Source organism: Paramormyrops kingsleyae, chromosome 22, assembly GCF_048594095.1.
Source record: "Paramormyrops kingsleyae isolate MSU_618 chromosome 22, PKINGS_0.4, whole genome shotgun sequence".
In the NCBI taxonomy this organism is placed as follows: Eukaryota; Metazoa; Chordata; class Actinopteri; order Osteoglossiformes; family Mormyridae; genus Paramormyrops; species Paramormyrops kingsleyae.
The window spans coordinates 6,781,438-6,800,605 of record NC_132818.1 but is presented as its reverse complement, the minus strand read 5'-3'; the positions used below and the strand labels follow the sequence as shown (position 1 = coordinate 6,800,605).

The 19,168-nt window shown below is 54.0% G+C and overlaps 1 protein-coding gene across 2 annotated transcripts; it reads left to right on the top strand.

Annotated features, from left to right (window-relative positions):
• Positions 1 to 154: 154 nt before the first annotated feature.
• Positions 155 to 19,168, top strand: LOC111843221 (dynein axonemal assembly factor 5). 2 transcript variants are annotated; one of them, XM_023810613.2, is made up of 14 exons: positions 155 to 234; positions 1,691 to 1,904; positions 2,998 to 3,182; positions 3,479 to 3,603; positions 3,716 to 3,834; positions 5,751 to 5,983; positions 6,303 to 6,527; positions 9,235 to 9,378; positions 10,192 to 10,360; positions 11,273 to 11,420; positions 14,206 to 14,356; positions 15,224 to 15,380; positions 16,656 to 16,847; positions 18,720 to 19,168. In XM_023810613.2, the coding sequence occupies exons 2-14, from the start codon at positions 1,742 to 1,744 to the stop codon at positions 18,857 to 18,859; spliced, it is 2,151 nt and encodes a 716-aa protein (XP_023666381.2). In that variant the 5' UTR covers positions 155 to 234; positions 1,691 to 1,741; the 3' UTR covers positions 18,860 to 19,168. The 2 variants fall into 2 exon arrangements, with proteins under 2 accessions (XP_023666381.2, XP_023666379.2); XM_023810611.2 differs by lacking the exon at positions 155 to 234 and having other exon boundaries at positions 1,227 to 1,904.

The following is a 19,168-nucleotide window of genomic DNA, read 5'->3' as shown; positions in this document are numbered from 1 at the left end:
TCCTTAACATTTCCACATTACCCAGGGAATGTCTCCCTTTCGCCGGTAATAGCCCAGATGTCGGCGCGCCTCGTTACTGTGCACAGCTCGGGGTGATCAGGCGCTGAAGGAGGAAGAGGAGGAGGAGAGAGACGCACAGACCGCGGATGCTGGGGGCTGCGCCAGCATCCAGGAGGTGCGCATCACCGGCAGCCGCTCGCTTTCTGCGTGCCCAAGCCCCTAGCGAAGCTCCCTGTATCTTTTTACCGTTATGCCGTGGGATGCTTTCCGGCGACGCGGGGTGTCCTCCGTGCGGGGGATCCTCAGTATAGCTGCTGGCTCCGTTCAGCTCGCGCTGACTCCGTACCTATGACGTCAGTCCGCCGCACCGCTACTTTCTCGCGCCAGGCGAGGGCTGATTGAACCCCGTCTTGGGTATTTACTGTGAAAGGCTGCCGTCCGGGTTCTTGACTCTCTTTCCCTTCTTGTTTATATTCTAATGTGCTTTTTCCAGCCCCGCGCCACGTGCTGCCAGACCTAGGGTAGTTACTGTTTTGCGTCAGACTGAGTATTTGTGTAAACTCTAGGGGCAGCGTGCAAGTCGGCCTGTAGCCAAGCAAAGCCGTAGATACTGTGCATGTAAAGGATGAGGGAGGATATGGATGCCACGTAACCATGCAATTCGCAAGACTTTATGTGACTGAGATTAATTTCCAATGTTTGTACAAGTAAAATAATCTATATGAAACCGTCGTGCTGCTTCATTATTCAGGTGGAAGATTAAATCATGTTTACTTCAAAGATAAATATACAAAATGTACTAAGAATACTCAAAGATATACTTTAATATAGCACTGATAGATTATTAAAGGATTTTTAAAGGAAGAAGATATGTTGGTCTGTTTTTGGTTTCCAGTGGTAATTGTAATATGATGAAGTCTCACAGATACTAAGGCTTAATTTGACCTTATTTCTAAATCCCTGCATCCAGCAAATATCTACTGCATCCGTCGACTTGACTTACAATACAGTCTATTCCTGTCTTGTTTATGTAATCTTTAAGGCGAATTACGGGCTGAAACTGTTTGCACTGAAGCCTTATGAAGCCTAACTCACAACATGAGGCTAGATAATGACCTGCAGGTCAATTTGGGCAATAAACGGCATTATTCATGCTAAATTAACATCGAAATGAAAAAGCATGAGTAAAAATGGGGGAAAAAACGCATTTTAAAACCACACATCATGTGCATCAAACGCGAACCAGATACCTAACCATATCACACAACGACTTCCAATGTAAATAAAGTTGGGGTGATTTTGAATAACGGCGTGCCGGAAAATGGTTTGTGTTTGTCGTAGTGTAAGTGGTCACCATGACGACATAATGGCAGCTATGGAGGTAGGAGAGGAACGTGCTGCAGCTGATGTGTTGCGAGCCCTGGCCCGACATCTGAACTGTCTTAATGAAGACAGCAAAAGCACGAGAAAAAGAGCCCTGGAGTCGATTCGAAAGGAGACGTTTGATAAAAGGCTCTCGAGTGTCGCGCTACAGGAGGTGTTCGCGTGTCTTCTGAAGTCACTCCTGAAATGCCTGTCAGACCCAATGGAGAGATGCCGGGAGGCTGCTGTACAGATGATCGCTGACTTCATTCGAAATGTCCCGCAGCCAGAGGAATCTTTGCCTTATCTTATACCCGCTCTTTCCCAGCGACTGGGTGGGAATGAAATCTTAGAGCCGGCGGAAGAGCTTAGGCTGGCCATGCTGGAGATGCTTACCCTGGTGGTGGAAGTGTGTGGGAGCTGCCTCGCGCCTTACCTCGACGACATGATAAAAATACTACAGCGAACAATCCTCGACCCTTTTCCAGACGTAAAGAAGGAGAGCTGTAAATGTACTGTGAATTTCGCCAAAAGTATACCGGGTAAGCCTTAAACTGAAGGAAGCCTTCGGCTTTTGCGAACATTAGCCTTTAAAATATGCGGTTACTGACACTAGTACCGCATCATGCAAACATTAGATAGTAATGAACAGCTTTAGATCACTAGATTGTATACATTTCATTTAGTCTATGAAGAACCCACATAACTCACACTTCCGCTATCGGCGTGGTGGCTCGCGCCAGTGTGTGTTGCCATGGTTTCACAGTGGCGCTGGTCCTTGCAGTTAAATACAAGTTCGTGGCTGGTAATGATTAAGTTTCTAGATCAGCTTATTTACAGCCCTGCCGAATCTAGAAATAACTAAATGTAAATAAACTATTCAAAATTATGTATTATATCTATTAGCTCTGTTGCCTCACACCTCTGGGACGAGGATTCGAGTCCCTGCCTTGGCTCCATGTGTGTAGAGATTGCATGTTCTTCCCGGGGTTGTTGTGGGGTTACCTACGTGTCCTCCGCTCCCCCCCACAATCCAAAAACACGAGGTTGATTGGAGTTACCAAATTACCCATAGATGTGCATGTGTGAGTAAATGGTGTGTGTTTGCCCTGCGATGGGTTGGTGCCCCATCTTGTGTTTTCCTTGCCTTGTGCCCATAGCCTCTGGGATAGGCTCTGGACCCCCCCCCCCCCAGTGGGTAGCACTGTTGTCTCACACCTCCAAGCTTGTGGATTTGAATCCCTCTGTGTGGGTGGAGTTTGCTCTGTGTGGGTGGGGTTTGCATGTTCTCCCTATGGCAAAGAAAGCCCAGCCTTGTGCCTTACGCTGCCTGGGATAAACTCCACCCCCCACGACCCTGACCAGAATAAGTGCTTAAATGATTACTAGATTTATCTGTGATGGTTGGAATATAATCAGAATATAATCAAACATTAAGCTCAAAAGCCCCTAAATCCTAAATGTGTATATAAATGGTGCTGGATGAAATATCAGACAGAGATAACAATACAAAAATAAGGCGATTACTCATGGTGACTCATGGCGATACGTCGGGACTGTGCCTACCTTGAACGCCTTCTATCTCACCTCACGGGAACCACGTTTGACCCAGATGCCACCTCTCGTTTAACACAGAACACTTCCACATGCAGTCGGAGGGTCTGGTGAAGCCCCTGATGCAGACCATCTCTCACCAGCACTCCCGTGTGCGGGTGGCGGCCATCGAGACCGCGGGCGCTGTCGTTCAGTACGGGAACGGCAAGACTGTGGACGACGTTCTCTCGCACCTGGCCCAGAGGCTGTTCGATGACTCCCCCCAGGTATGGCCTCTGGGGTGGAGGCTGTGGGCGGGGTCTGGGGGCAGAGTGTGAAGCTCTATAGAGAAGTACGGACGGTTTGCCAAAGCCCATGCGGCTCCTTCACCGCTAGCGCCCCTTAGTGCACACCATCCAAGACCAAGTGAACTTGGCTTGCTAACTCAGGTCCCCTGAGAAGATGGTACCATAGGCCTGTGTCGCCTAATGGGTCGACCAGCCCTGGTTAAACCCCACAGGCTGGGGTGGGCGAGAAGTTTTCCACTGCTTTTCAGTCACCACCATCCTCTGACCCCCCCCAGGTGAGAAAAAGCGTGACACTGGTGGTGGGACACTGGCTCCTGAACTTGCGTGACAGGTACTCCTACTTCCACAAGCTGATTCCCCTCCTCCTGAGCAGCTTCAGCGACGAGATCCCAGAGATCAGGTACCCATGGGCAGTGGGCGAGCGGTTGGCCGCTCACACAAAACATCTCCTCTGCCGCTGGAGGAGATGGAGCTGAGCGAGGCCTCTGAACATCCACCCTCTGCGTTCTCAGGCTCCTGGCTGCTGACCTGTGGAGGCAGACCGGCGCCCAGTGGGAGAAGGAGAATGAGGAGGACCTGAAGGACAAGCTGGACTTCCTGAACCAGCACCCTGCACGCTACCCCGCTGGAGGTAGGCTCCCCGATGGGGGCCAATGGCTGCAGCGGCTCCTCCTAAAGAGTATCACCAGAGGGTGCCTCAGCGGGAGGGCTGCGATCCCCCACTGCCTGCTGGGCTGTGATCTCACGTCCTGATTAACGTCTGTGTGCCTGGGCCCCCTCTTCTGTGGGGGAGAAGGGGCTGTTTTCAGATCAGAATAGAACCACCCAAAGGTGGGTAATTCAGGTCCAGAGAATAAAAATCCAGACCAAGATTTTGTTTCAACCAACCAGCTGAGTAATGGCTGTGACTCTTTATGCTCAGCTGATTGTTTGAAACAAAATCTTGATCTGGATTTGTACTCTCTGAACCTGAATTAGTCACCTCGGTAACCTTGCTGGGAGGAGGGAGTTTTAAATGTATTTTTCTCACTACATAAATAAATGCAGCCCATTCTGGTATCTCATCATTTGAGGGGATATTTACTCATGAACCTTCTGCTTTACTGGAATGTTCTCCAGTGCTGGAATGATTAGTAATACTCCTGTTAATAATGCGCTGACACCACGCCGGGGCCCCTCCCGGGACCTCGTGAGTCACAGCCCCCCTCCCCGTGTCACCTGATCCGGCCCCCGGCCCTGGAGGCTGCGGCAGCCTGTCCTTAAAGCGACCACTTTGTTCTCCCGCCTCTTTATTTGAACTTCGGGTCTGACCCTGAAAAAAAGAAATCAAAGGTGGCCACTTCCTCTTCCTCTGTCTCTCTCCCTCTCTATCTCCGCCCCCCTTCCTCTCTCCCTCCCTCCTTCTCTCTCCCTCCCTCTCTCTCTCTTTCCTCTCTCCCTCGGGCCTGTACTGTGACACCCCGCTTGACAAATGGCCCTTTATTGCCAGCACTTTAGCCTAGCAGCCTAATTACAGCCAGCAGGGCAGATTGAGAGAATGCCGGAGAGGATTCAGGCTCTCCTCTGTACCCTGCGGCACGGGGCAGCCATTTCGAGCGCTGCCCGAGTGACCGATGGCACCCAGAGGGTGGGCAGTGGCTTGCGGGGGCACAAACCGCCATTTGCTTCATTGTGAGTACGTATCGTGACCATTCACGGTTTAGGCGGGAATCCCCGTGGTCCGGTGCTCAGCAGGACGAGTTAGGTACAGCACTTTTGTGTCATTCATTATGGTTAAGGAACTACTGAAGCTTTCAGACGAATAGTGGGCAGGTTTCCATCCATCCACACCCGCCTTTGACTGACAGCAGGTCATAGTCCCACCCACCGTGGCCCCCGGAGTGTCACTGAGTCTCGGGGCAGGTTCTGTCCTGAGGAACAGAGGATCACAGCCCCTACTACCTGCCCCAGGCCACTTTGGTCCTGAGCTCATTGGCAATAAATCTGTGTCACCCCCGCCCCAAAGGAAAGGTCAGGGTTTGTTTTGTCTTGCATAGTCGCTTTGATTTATAGCCGCCCCACTCCTCAACCGCATTTAGTGCTGCATTTTGAAAGCGACCCGGTCTTGGATCAGCGACAGAGATAAAGAGGTTCGGGGGGGGCGACGCATGTGCTGGGTCACCTGGAGAAAATGGAAATCTGGATGTTGGAACCAGGCACATTCCGGAATCGGGGCTCAACCTGACGAAGCCAGCCAGTCGCTACCCAGCTTCCAGCTTGGCAAACACCAGCCATGCATGTTCAGTTTGAGCAGCACTTATTTCATGTGCATTTGAGAGAGCTGGGTCGGCCTGTCCCTAGAGCAGCTGGGGGCCACGGGCCTTGCTCAGCGGTGGAAACACGGGATTTGAAACGGTGATAGTGCATGCAGTGTCCTAACCCAGGAAGTCACACATCGCTCCTTTTAAAATGCATTGAAATTGAGAAGCCGAACTACTGCTTAAAAAAGAGCTTTGTGCTAAGTGCTGTTAGCTTTCAGCCTCATGGGGATTCCTCTCTTCCCCGCAGCGGAGAGGCCCGGCCTGGGCTGCCGGGAGCTGGTGGTCAGGAATCTGTCCAAGCTGCTGCCGGCAGTGAGCCGGGACGTGGCGGACTGGCTGGGGGCCACGCGGCTGAAGACTGCGCAGCTGCTTGCCGTGCTGCTGCTGCACGCCGAGGACCACAGCACGCAGCACTTGCATCTGCTGTTGTCCACACTGTACCATGCCTGCACGGACGCAGAGGAGGCAGTGGTCCGGAGTGTGAGTCCTTCGCCGCTGGCTCGGGGAGGGGCGGTTCCCGGAAACCACCCCAGAGGTTAAGGCACGTGGGGCTAAATTTGCTGAGGAATGTCTCATCCTTGATGGTTAAATAGATATTTTTAACACTTCAATCAGGACACACCTGCCTCCATGGGGACTAAAAAATGCAGTGGGTATTAAAATCACTTGTCCCAACCCCCCCCCCCCCCGATAAGGATACACCCAAGGCCTGTGGATGCACCTGGACATACTTCTTATTTTTGGCCCTTGGTCCATAGTCATAATTGATGTCCATGTTTTAATTTTTCCTGCCTGTCAGTGTCTGGAATCGGCACAACTGATCGGGACCTTTGTGGATCCAGAGGTGTTCCTCAAGTTACTGCTGGGCCGTGTGGAGAGCCCGCACTCCTCCTCCCTGTGCTCGGGCCCCCTCATGGTGCTGGCGGCTGCTCTGAGGGGCTGCTCCGGAGAGGCCCTGCAGCCACACCTCCCCCATCTCGGGGCCGTCCTCGCACACCCTGATGTCTGTCAGGAGTCTCAGCAGGTGAGGTCCCTGTCGCAGGCTGGCTGGCCTCTCTTCCTGTATTGTGGCTGCCCCCATAGCCCAGTCCAGTATGTTCTACCTGAACCAGGTCCCAACCAGGTTCTCCATAGATGACGGAAGTCTGTACTCATCACGGAGCTCAGGTGACAGTGACTGCAGTCTGTACTCATCGTGAGCCTCGGGCGTCAGTGGCAGCAGTCTGTACTCATCGTGAGCCTCGGGCGTCAGTGGCAGCAGTCTGTACTCATCGTGAGCCTCGGGCGTCAGTGGCAGTAGTCTGTACTCATCATGAGCCTCGGGCGTCAGTGGCAGCAGTCTGTACTCATCGTGAGCCTCGGGCGTCAGTGGCAGCAGTCTGTACTCATCGTGAGCCTCGGGCGTCAGTGGCAGTAGTCTGTACTCATCGTGAGCCTCGGGCGTCAGTGGCAGTAGTCTGTACTCATCATGAGCCTCGGGCGTCAGTGGCAGCAGTCTGTACTCATCGTGAGCCTCGGGCGTCAGTGGCAGCAGTCTGTACTCATCGTGAGCCTCGGGCGTCAGTGGCAGTAGTCTGTACTCATCGTGAGCCTCGGGCGTCAGTGGCAGTAGTCTGTACTCATCGCGAGCCTCGGGCGTCAGTGGCAGTAGTCTGTACTCATCGCGAGCCTCGGGCGTCCTTGGCAGGCCCTCCTGCTACCCTCCTTTCAGCAGGGGCCTGTATGAGGATTTCCCAGCTCTACTCTTGCAGGCCGACACTAGGCCTTCACGTCCTACCATGACCCCCCTCATCTAAATCATTATTCTGTGGCTTTTGCAGCTCAGTGAATAACATCCCCCATGTCTTTCAGTGCCCCCGCAAAAGCAGGCTGTGGCTTCCTCCCCGGCCCCGTCCTGAAATCGCTTCCCTTTGATGGCTAAATGCTATTTTCTGAACAGGCAGGGATGAGTCATCACTCCTCCTGACCCCCCACTGGGGCCTGAAAGAATTTCCTCTCTGGGATAATAATAATAAAAACAGCTAATTTCTCCTGACCCCTGCATGTCTAGTCTGACCCCTGGCCCCCGTCCATTACGGAGGGGCGGTTCCTGGAGCTGTTTGTTTTTTCAGTCTCCCCCCCACACCTCCTCCCGCTGCGCCATGTTGCCTTCCTGGTGCTCCTCTTGAAGGCTCCCGCTTTCAAAGCAGTCCGGGGGTCTCCGATGAAAGACACTGGCCGTGGGGGACAGAAATTCACACATCCAGGGCCGGACAGGTCACACGCTCACACACAGATGGGTCCAGACCTCTGAACACCGTGGGTGGGTTTGTTGGGGGGGGGTCAAGGTCTGGCCGCTGTCCCACCTGGGTAGGGTTTCTTCCAACATGTTGGAGCCGCCACTGCAGAGAAGCACCTGCCTTCTGTCCTACTTGACTCGCAGGAGGGCGCCTCCTGGTGGTGGGCAGGTGTGACTCCATACACCCCCCCGCTCCCCCCCACCCCCCCACCAGATGCAGGCATGGCACTATCCCGGTAACAAACATAACAGTGGAGAAACAGGATTCAGAGTCAATGCTCATCAAATCAACATTTGTGGGCCAGTCATCTCGTACATGAGGGCTGTGGACACTCTTTGTAGTAGAAGGTTTATTTGAGTTTATAAAAACAGGAATGAAATAAATAATCTTCAAAGGTAGGAGCTCACCTCACCGGGCCTGGCGTGGGGGGAGGCTGGTGACAGTGTGGGCCTGACGGGACGGGGGGGTGGGTTTCGGTGCTGAACTGATGTCAGCATGACGGCTGATATCAAAGGGAATCTGTTAGCGTCACGTCCTCCGCTGCGTCCTCTCTGTGATGGCGCGCTCCGTGCTGCTGTGTTGCTTGTTGCCGTGGTGACGGCGATCGCACATCTGCGGGATTAAAGCCGGTCGGCCGCTGAGCGCACGCAACTGACAGCCGAGAACAAGGAGGGGGGGGCGGGGGGGGATCTGCCTTCTTTCATCTTCTGTACGAGAGCAACAAGGAGCCAGATGGCTCCTGGCACAGGCTGCTCACCTGGTTCTGAGAGGGGTAGGGGGGGCCTGGAGGCATGGGCATGGGGGGGCCTCCGTTTCCCATCATCCCACTGGGCTCCACATCTTCCAGGTCCTCAACGCCGTCTGTGTGTGTGTGTCTTGGGGCCGCAGACCTGTGTGGTGTCATGCTCACTTTCACACACTTATGCACCATTAAAATGTGGCCTTACAGGCTGCCTGAGACCCCCCACCCCAACGCCGCTGTCCCGTCACATATTCCTCCCAAACAGGCGGCGCCCGGACGCCCAGGGTCCTGCGGGGGACACTTTAATACTTTTAACAGCACTTTTTATGTGTCAGGTTTTTCCTACAGAAGGGGAAGGCTATAAAAACTGCCCCCCCACACCACTGCACCCTCCGCCCAAACCCACTAGCACCTAGAGGCCATGGCTGCCCCCGCCCGCCCGCTGCCTGGGGTACGGCAAACAGGAAAGGGGCCCTGCGCCCCGTGACGGTCTGGAAACGGTTGCCCCCACCTGTAAACCTGGCACCGTAGCGCCTTTCATTGCTGTGTGAAACACACATTTTGTCCTGTTTATGTAACATAAATAATTGTTGTAGGTGAAGCCCTAAGCTAAATGAGAAAATTCCCCAGGGGGGAAGGAAAATGAGGTATGTTGAGGCCGTTGGGCGTGTGACGGGATCTCCCCCCTCCCTCCCCTCCCTCCCTCCCAGCCTGCGTACTTGCGTCAGCTGCTTGCCTGCGTCACAGCCCTACTGAGCACGTGCGCCGGGGACTGCGGCATCATCAGCCTGCAGCTGCTGCAGGTGCTGGTTTCTGTGCAGAGTCTGACGGCCAATCCGGAGCTGTGCGGTGAGGTAAGCTCCCTTTGCCCCGCCCCTTACCCTGCCTCCAGAGTGTCACATGGATATAGCCCCACCCCCACCCCCCCAGTCAGCTGTGCCACAGTCCCCTCTTACAGCCAGCCTCTCCCTGACGTCTTTTTGTCCCCCCTCGCCGTTCGCACTCTCCTCTCTTGTTACGGCCGCTGGCACGGTGGTGAAGAATGTAGCGGCCCTTACAGTTCACAGAGCGCACCAAGCTGCACAATTACCCACTTAGTCAGCGGCAGGTGGGAATTTCACCCCGATTAGAGGGTGACAGGCAGTGAGGAACGGCAGGTGTATAAGGGCCGTGTGTCCCCAGCTCTGCGCCCCCCAGTGGTCGTAATGAGGATGTCCACTGTGTGGTCAGCATACAGCCTAAAGCTCTCGGCTGAAAATCTCCCTAAACACAGACCTTCATTTTAATAGCTGTGTCTGTGTCCATGAAGGGGGGGGGGGGGGCACACTGGCCTCCCCTGACACAGACACCATCTCTGGGGATTCCTGCCCCATTTCCAGGGAAGAGCTGCGGATTCCAGTGGCCCCAGTGCACGGTGACTCACTGGGCTGCTTTTAAGGGGGCACGTTCCCTGCTGAATTTAGCCTAAATGCATATTCATCCCCCCCCATCTCTGAATTTAGGTAACTACAGAGCAGTAAGACAGTACAGCACAGGTACAGTAGTGGGATCAAACAGCTGCCTGGCCTGGGGGGGGGCACAACACTGTGAACAATGCTGAGGTTCTGTATGCTCCCCCCATCTCGCTCTGCCTTGCCCCTCCCCACCACCCGGCGCCGCCCTCCCAGGCCCAGCACAGCATACGCAGCCTGTGCCAAGCGCAGGCCCTGTCGAACCCCGTGGAGCTGTATCGGCGGCACATGGCCGCCCTCCTGGACGGTCTGTCCCGCAGCCAGCCCTCCTGGACACGCCATTCCCCTCAGAGACTGCAGCTGGAGGTCATCACCATGCAGTCAGGTGAGCGGGGGCCGGGGGGTCGTGTTAGGGTTGACCCTGCTGATCTCAGTTGGCTCTATGACCCCATCAGTCCCCTTCAGCTGACCTCCCATCATGCTGTGACCTGAGGGCTGTGAAGATGGGGGGGGGGGGGATTTCGAGGGGTGGGGGCTCTAAAAGACTCTATCAGGAAAAATGAAAATCCCCACTTATCGTGGTGCCCGCCAATCAAAAACGACCTTTCCGCCTCCCCTTGACGGAGTGGGACCCTCACAGTCATGACTAATCGCTCCTAGAGCCCACAAGCCTGACCCAAGGGGTCAGAGGTCAGAGGGTTCCGCTTGGGTGCCACCCCTATGTGCGTGCCCTCTCACCAGTGCCCCCTGTCTGTGGGACTTTTTGTTCACTTCGGTGTGTTTACACCTCATATGCCCCCACCCCCCCATTTTTGGATACCTTCGTGTCCCACGTGAGGCAGATGGGCACCATCGTCCACATCAGGTCCAAGGCCAGGAAGCGTCAGACCGCCGCCTCTTGTTGGTCATGCTTTGATCGGCGTGTTCCCATGGCGTGATGCCCACATGCCGCCGCGTCCTCTGCCCATCTGCGCCCCCCCCCCTCCCCCTCCCCCTCCCCCTCCAGGATTTCCTCCGTCTCGGTCGTCAGTCCTTCTCGACAGCTGGGGTGGGGGTGGCTGGTTCAGGTGGAGTTAAGCTGCCCTGGTTTTTGGACATTTGTTTAATTTGGACATTTAAATGGAGCTTTAAAGCTTTTTAATCTTAGAGATTGGTTATTGTTTTATGTTCTATTGTTCTGTTCATGCTGGGATCTCTTCAAACGTTAATGGTGTGTGTGCCTCTGTGTGTGTGTGTGTGCGTGTACGTGTGCATCTGTCTGTCTGTCTCTATCTGTGTCTCTGTCCGTCTGTCTCAGGCCCGGTGGTTGGTCAGTTCCTCCCCCAGCTCTTGCCTGTTCTGCATGACAGTCTGCAGCCCAGCAGAGACCCTGAGATGAGGCTGCAAATCTTCATCCTGCTGTCCAAACTGCTGCTGGATGCAAGGAACACGCTGGACTCTCAGGGGTATGAGCAACACTCACAGAGAGAGAGAGACACACACACACACACACACACACACAGATGCAGCGAGACTGGACTCCATTGTCCCACTATGGCTTTCCACTGGCTCGATAGGGAAGGCCGAGGTGTTATGGAAGGGCGGGGTGTCGTCCCAAATCCTTGCGCTTATTTTCCTTTCTGAAAGCTACAGCACGTCTTGGGTCTGCTTTCCAACACGGCTGTTTTTCCAGCCCCCCCCCCCAATCCCAAAATAAACGGGGGATTCCCAGGATGACGACACAGTAGTTTTCCCCATTACTGCACACACCGTGGATATGGGCCCAACTTTCTGCAAGGCAAGTGCTGAAAGTTCAGGCACCAAGATTAAGGGGGGGGCATTTTCACCCAGTGAGACACGGACAGAACCGACCTATTTACACACGGGGGTTCAAAATCAGACGGCGTACTAGAGATGGGGACCCATGTTCTTGGGTCGTGAACCCACACCCTTAGTTTAAAATGGCTACTTTGTCACCTGCTCTTGCTTTATATTTCGCAAGCTGTAGCAGTCTACTCCTGTGGAGCATCCCTGCTCTCCCTACAGCTCTGATGTTGCTCCCAGTCCCAGCCAGATGCCCCAGGCCGCTCCGGCCCCCAGCTGTAGCCGCTGGCAGATGTTAGAGGGATTTGCCCCCTACTGATGGCGTGATCTCACCCCGCCACAAAGACAGCGTGGCCTTGTGGCGAGGTCAGAGCAGAGCCTCCAGCTGGCGGGGGGTGGGGGCGCCAAGCCCTGGCCTGTACGGCTCCTGTGGTTAGCTCAGAGATGGAAGCGTGGTTTCACTTACCTCGGCGCAAAGGCTGCAGAAATTAGCTACGATGATGGAGTACAGCTTCCCTGAACACCATCTCATTCGAACAGTATCAGACCCAACTTACTGCCGTGCATCAGCGACGTTGGGGGTCGAGATAAAGATCGCCCCCTTGTGGCCATCTGAGAGAAAGGCGGTGCAAGGTGCCGCAAAGCCCACATCAAAGTACGTGGCACAGCTCGTAAAGCCAGCCTACATAGCGGGGTGAAGGGGATAGTAATGGTGTCTGCGAGGCCTTTGTTCCTGGGCCAGAGCTAAATAATGATCCCTCTGTCAGGAGGTGAATTATGCACAAGGGCGGGAAGAAGAACGGTTCAGAAAGTGTGCCTCTTTAAGTAGCCCTGTCGCTCTGTTTGATGTGGATCGACTCAGCGCTGTTTAAGGAAACATGAAAGGTAAGAGGGGGCAATGCATAATGCAAGGCGGAGAAATACCACCACCACCCCCCCCCCCCAATCCCCCCCCCCCCCAGCACACGCACACACACAAAAACACCAAACGGTGCTGCGGTATTTTACTGCGAAGGGGCAAGACAGTGTACATGCTGTATGTTTTAGGTGTACTTGAGTAGGCTATTGTACAGACTACTCACTCAGATACAGGCGAGTACTTTAGGCCCTAAGAGGCTATTGTACAGACTACTCACTCAGATACAGTTGAGCACTTTAGGCCCTAAGAGGTGATTGTACAGACTACTCACTCAGATACAGTTGAGCACTTTAGGCCCTATGAGGTGATTGTACAGACTACTCAGTCAGATACAGGCGAGTACTTTAGGCCCTATGAGGTGATTGTACAGACTACTCAGTCAGATACAGGCGAGTACTTTAGGCCCTAAGAGACTATTGTACAGACTACTCACTCAGATACAGTAGGTTAAGTACATGGCTCTCAAGTACCACAGCAAGCTGAATTTCTGGCCATGAGGTCTAGCTCCTACCCCATAGCGCCACCTGATGTACTCAGTGTGTAAATGTCTGTGTCCACTGTGAGTGTCCAGGTGGGCTCAGCCAGTTTGAAGGCTGGGGCACTCCTGTGAGACAGACCTGGGCAGGGCAGAGAGAGGATTGGTCTGCTGAAAGCATGGTTACCTGTCGCCCTCTGGTGGTGGCTCAATATTAATGTTCTAGAAGGAGACACATTGCATCGGCTTCTTGTTGAGACGTGTAATGTTCTGTAAAGAATTACATTAAAGGCCGCAGGGAAACACAGTGATTAATGAAGCAGAAAAAGCCTGTGTGTACGGAACAGTGTGCGCGACACAGGGGATAAAACGCTTCCAGATGCCCCGCCCACCGTGCCCAGCCTCTGCACCTGTAGGGTTACGCAGATCCAGATGATTCCCTACTGTGGGAAACCTGCTCTTTGCCACTCGTCTTGTGCCGCGCATGTAATGTTATCATGAAACAGCCCACTGATTCGTTTATTACGTTTCAAACACTCCCCATTAAATCAGTCTCTGTAACATCCCGTTCTGGAAGGTTCCACCAGGCAGGATAATGAGTAATGAGAGGTGCCTTGTGATCCCTTTACACCAGCGTTTCCCTACCCGGCCCTCGGCAACCCACAGGTCCACGTTTTTGCTCCCTCCAAGCTCCCTGCCAGACGGTCCACGTTTTTGCTCCCTCCAAGCTCCCTGCCAGACGGTCCACGTTTTTGCTCCCTCCAAGCTCCCTGCCAGACGGTCCACGTTTTGCTCCCTCCCAGCTCCTGGCTAGACGGTCCACGTTTTTGCTCCCTCTCAGCTTCATGCCGCTTTACACTAAGCGGATAACCTGAGAGCCTCCCCCCATTGACATAGTCGAGCGCTTCGATGGTATGAATCAGTGGGTCCGGCAGGGTGCTTCCTGGGTCCGCGGCTAGGCGATGCGTCCTTAACTGCCAGGTCGGCGCCGCCGTGCGCCCTGACTCAGGCCCGGCTGCTGTCTCACCCGCAGGCAGTTCTCCGAGCACCTGGAGCCCTTCCTACTGGACCTAATGCTGCCCAACCTAGTGTGGCATGCGGGCCGAGTGCCAGCCGCCATTCGCAGTGCCGCCCTCACCTGCCTGCTGGCCCTGCTCCAGGGAGGGGCGCTGACCTGGCACCAGGTGAGACACACCCACACGCACAGGGCTCCAAGGTCCGCTGTGAGCTGTTTTCTTCGTTCCTTTCTGATGATTTCTTGCCTGCAGTGCTGCAGTGGGTGACTCTCGCAGCAGGTGTGCGTGGCCAGGTGGGTGGGGCCAGATGGGTGTGGCCAGGTAGGCGGGGCCAGGTGGGCGGGGCCAGGGCAGCTCAGCTGGTACACAGTACACATACCAGCATCCCGCTGGAACAAAGCAGCCTCTGTCCAGGTCTTTGCTCTGTGGACCGAGGCACAGCCTCATTCTTGCCTGAGGTCCGTTCTGTGCCTGCCCTTGGAGGCGTGACCATGGCGACGGATCAGGATGCGGCTGTGGTCTCTCGGTGGATGGGGTGGGGGTGGGGGGGCATTCTCTGACAATCCCCCCCCTCCCCCGTTTGTCTTGCCGCCTTTGAAACTGACCCCTTCCTTACATGGCAGCGATTCCTAACGCAGCTACCGCTACCACTGTTTTTATTATGACTGCCATCCATATTCCCCTGCTCCTGTGCATCCCTGACACAAACAGACACACTGCCTGCATCGGCGTGACCTTCCTCGGCCCCCATGAGGCTGACTGCTTCAGCCCTGCAGAAACAGTGTGTTCCATCCACCCACGCTCGCAAATCTGCTACATGAGCAAACGTTCAGGGCCGGTTGGGGCCCATGTCACTTAATGGGATTAGCAGCACTGGTGGAGGCTGTCCAGTCACAAGCCCCATCTGCGTCCCATGTTGTCGTTCCTGCTCCGGTGGTGGTGTGACTGATTCCCAGTACATAGCCAGCCGCATGCTTGTTACTTCACCACTGGCCTCCCTGCTCAAACGGCCCCCGCATCGTCCCTCTCGTGCAGCTGGTCGGTGTGCAGGACAGGCTGATGCCCCACATCCTGGCCGCACTGGATGAGGACTCCCAACTCTCCCGGCTGATGGCCTGCCGCTCCATCAGTGCCCTGCAGACGCTTGCTGGGAAGCAGCTCCACCCAGACACCCTCAACAAGATCTACCCCGGTGCGTGGGCCTGGGGTCACGAGGGTCATGGGGGTCGCCGGGAATAATCCCGAGAGAGCACTGGGTACTCCACTGCATGGGCCTGGGATTACAGGGAATAATCTCGAGAGAGCACTGGATACTCCACTGCATGGGCCTGGGATTACAGGGAATAATCTCGAGAGAGCACTGGATACTCCACTGCATGGGCCTAGGATTACAGGGAATAGTCTCGAGAGAGCACTGGATACTCCACTGCATGGGCCTGGGATTACAGGGAATAATCCCGAGAGAGGATGGTGCCCAGTCCCCAGGAGAAAGCCACTTTGCACCATTAGTGCTCATTGCTGTACTCTACACAGGCGAAGGGCAGCAGCATCAGCACACACGCAACACACACAGGGAGTGTTTGTCACCGAGCCTTTGAAGCTGACCCATGAAAGGGTCATCAGAACGCAACGAGGGGCAGCGTCCGGTCCAATAGACTGGGATGGTGTTACTTCACAGATCCTCACTGGGAAATTTTCTTTTCACCACTCCCATCTGACTCTCTGAGACGCACAGTTACATTTACATATTTAGCAGACATTTTTGTCCAAAGCAACATGAGGCAAATAGCACATTGCAAACATACATGCTGTCAAGGAGTCAACTAGGCGTAAGTGCAGCTATGCTGAGCTTCCAGTGGACTCCCAGGTACAGTGTAAGTAGGGTATGAGCAGGAGCTACAAAACAGCTTCTAACAGTAAGAATAATAAGAGCACTCAGGGAGCAGGAGTGCAACATAAGAGCATTCAGGGAGCAGGAGTGCAACATAAGAGCACTCAGGGAGCAGGAGTGCAACATAAGAGCACTCAGGGAGCAGGAGTGCAACATAAGAGCATTCAGGGAGCAGGAGTGCAACATAAGAGCATTCAGGGAGCAGGAGTGCAACATAAGAGCATTCAGGGAGCAGGAGTGCAACATAAGAGCATTCAGGGAGCAGGAGTGCAACATAAGAGCATTCAGGGAGCAGGAGTGCAACATAAGAGCATTCAGGGAGCAGGAGTGCAACATAAGAGCATTCAGGGAACGCAAAGAGGTATAAGAGTAGTAGGGCAATCACGGGCACAGAGGCCTAACGTGCCGAGCCACACGCCGCCCCCCCCCAGGTCCTGCTTATGTCATCCAAAAGTAGGATGTGGGTTTTAATGAATTTAAAGGGCCTGGAACCTCTCAGTCATTCAGGGTTGAGTTTGTCACAAAATAACGGAGCAGTCCAGTTCCTGACCAAGTATCTGCCTTGTGTGTCCATAGAGCTGCTGAAGCGCCTGGACGACAGCAGCGAGGAGGTGCGTGCTGAGGCGCTTGGGGCCCTGGGCCGCTGGCTGTCCTGCCTGGGGAGGGAGTATGATCCCCAGGCCTTCCAGCCTCACCTAGAGCTGCTATTCCAGCAGCTCCTGCTCCATTTGGATGACCCAGATGGCGCCGTGCAGGATGCAGTCCTGGGTGAGGCTCTGAGGGGAGGGGTGATGTGGTGATCGTTAACGGAATTGATGGCTCTACTTTCCGGTCGATTCCGGAATGGGCAAGCACTCTGGAGAGTCGGCTTTGATCACATCCGAAGGTGTTTGTGTAACACCCCAGCATCCTTGACAGTGTAATACAAAACTGGGCAAATGATCCGCCTTTTCCACCCAATTAATCACCTTGGGGGGGCCGAGGAGATGATGGACACGATGCTGGTCAGGCTGGGCCTCTGGGGAGGTGTGGGGGCGTGGCCAGTGTCTGGAAGCTGTGCTCAGGCGATGCCACTCAGGTCAGTGGCGGAGAGGTGGGGGGGCCTCCCCTTAGCTTTTATTAAACCCACATGGAGCCCCTCTCCTGCACATCCATTCTAGATAATCCCCCATTCTTATCTGGCTCTTCCTCCCCCCCCACATCTCAGGCGTCGGGTTGGGATGGGGTGAGATCAGTAGCTGGCATATTGCCCCCCCCCCCACTTCAAACATTACCGTTACAGGCTCGGGTAGGCCTGGGAGCAGTTCCCATACCGTGAATTCCCCTGGGCAGTGGGCGTTAGGGACAGAAGGAGGGGGAACTTCTTTTGAAACAGGTCCAGAAATAAGCAAGACCCCCCCCCCCCATGCCTGCCAGTTTATAGTACAGCACATTTAACCCCCTCAATGATGTGAGTAACTCATGGATCAGGGCAAGCTTCCCTGCACGTGAATGTGTGTGTCTGTGTGTATCTGTGTGTGTGTGTCTGTCTGTCTGTGTGTGTCTGTATCTGTCTGTGTGTGTGTCTGTATCTGTCTGTCTGTGTGTGTGTGTGTGTGTATCTGTGTGTGTGTCTGTATCTGTCTGTCTGTGTGTGTGTGTGTGTGTCTGTCTGTCTGTGTGTGTCTGTAATAAGATCACAGAGCACAGATGGATGGCTGGTGCTGAGTATGTGCATAGCTCACTGCCCACAGCTCCACAGAGAACTCATCATTCTGCTGGGTTGCTGTTTGAAGATACACCCCCCCCCTCTCATTCCCTAACCTGTTCTTATATGGTTAATGGTTATTGAATTTCCAATGTGCCTCTGAGGGACTTGATGGTCGTGTGACTTTGGGATGGCTGACTGTCACTGCTCCCCCATCCAATCTGCACCCCCAGCTCCCTTAGAGATGGCAGCTACCTACTGTCTCTGACGGGCCGCGGTTGGGAAAGTGAGCACAAGTGAAGAAGTGAGCATTGTTCTCCTTGCGTGCTGGCTCCAGAGGCATCTGTAAACAGCCAATCAAAGCCTGACACTCGTGCAGCCGTGCAAATGCATTACTTGCGTATAAGATGACATTTTCAAAGTGCTGGCTGTTTTTGGCAGTGGCGAGTGTCGACACTGAGCTTTCACTTGAGCTATGTGGCTCGTGGTTTATTGCTCTCTGAAGCTGAAATCAGATCCCAGCTGTTCTGTAAACAATTCCCTGTGCAAGATTGTCAATTTGTATGCTGCATCCATGCGCCATCTAGTGCCCACATTGTGAATGACTCATAATTTCCCCAAATCTCTGTATGACTTTTCTAATGTATGGTACTACACATAAGACAATAAGACAATTTGACAAAAGTGATAATAAATTTAATAGTGTTTTTTTTAAAAGAATTTCATAAGTACTGTCTCCACCCACTTGTACTGATGTGATTTACAGCGTACCGTCGCCACCTGGTGGCCGGGACTGACAATTGCCAAATTGCTAACCCTTGATTACTTCAAACTTTTCTCTGAGTTTCGGATAGTTTTCCGGAGTCTCGGAACTGGTGGCTGTAGGATCGGAAGGCGTCTGTATGGCTGTTCGGGTAACTCTGACCCACCGCTTTGTGTTTTGGTCCTTCCAGAGGTACTGAAGTCTGCTAGCACTGTCCACCCAGCGCTTCTGTGTCAGAATGTGGAGGCTGTGCGGGACAAACACCGCAATCCGAGCCACTGCGACCGGCTGCTTCGGCACATCCGCTCGGTCTCGCAGGACTCCGCATAGCTCTCTGTCCGGGGAGTACGAAGGCGCCCAGCCCCCCGGATACCTGCTACGATACGCGCACCCCGGAAATGCAGGCCAAGCATCCAGACGTGTTCAGACCATGTAGACATTATACTGATGACATTTTTTTTTAAATGACACACTGTAAGCTAAAGGGAGCCTCATAATCAGGCATCCGCACAAACTGCAGCAGAACCTCGCCTATGTCCACAAGTACCAGATTTATGTTTTTTTCCAATACAGAAAATAAAGGATTTGTTTTATTTTGAATATGAAATTTTTTTAAATATTAAAAAGAACGAAAATGAA

Bases quoted from the DNA above. Each gene is read 5' to 3' on its own strand.
- LOC111843221 (XM_023810611.2), top strand. From the start codon at position 1,322: ATGGTTTGTGTTTGTCGTAGTGTAAGTGGTCACCATGACGACATAATG. The intron at 1,905-2,997 runs GTAAGCCTTAAA...CGTTTAACACAG, and splicing joins TTTCGCCAAAAGTATACCGG to AACACTTCCACATGCAGTCG. The intron at 3,835-5,750 runs GTAGGCTCCCCG...TCTTCCCCGCAG, and splicing joins TGCACGCTACCCCGCTGGAG to CGGAGAGGCCCGGCCTGGGC.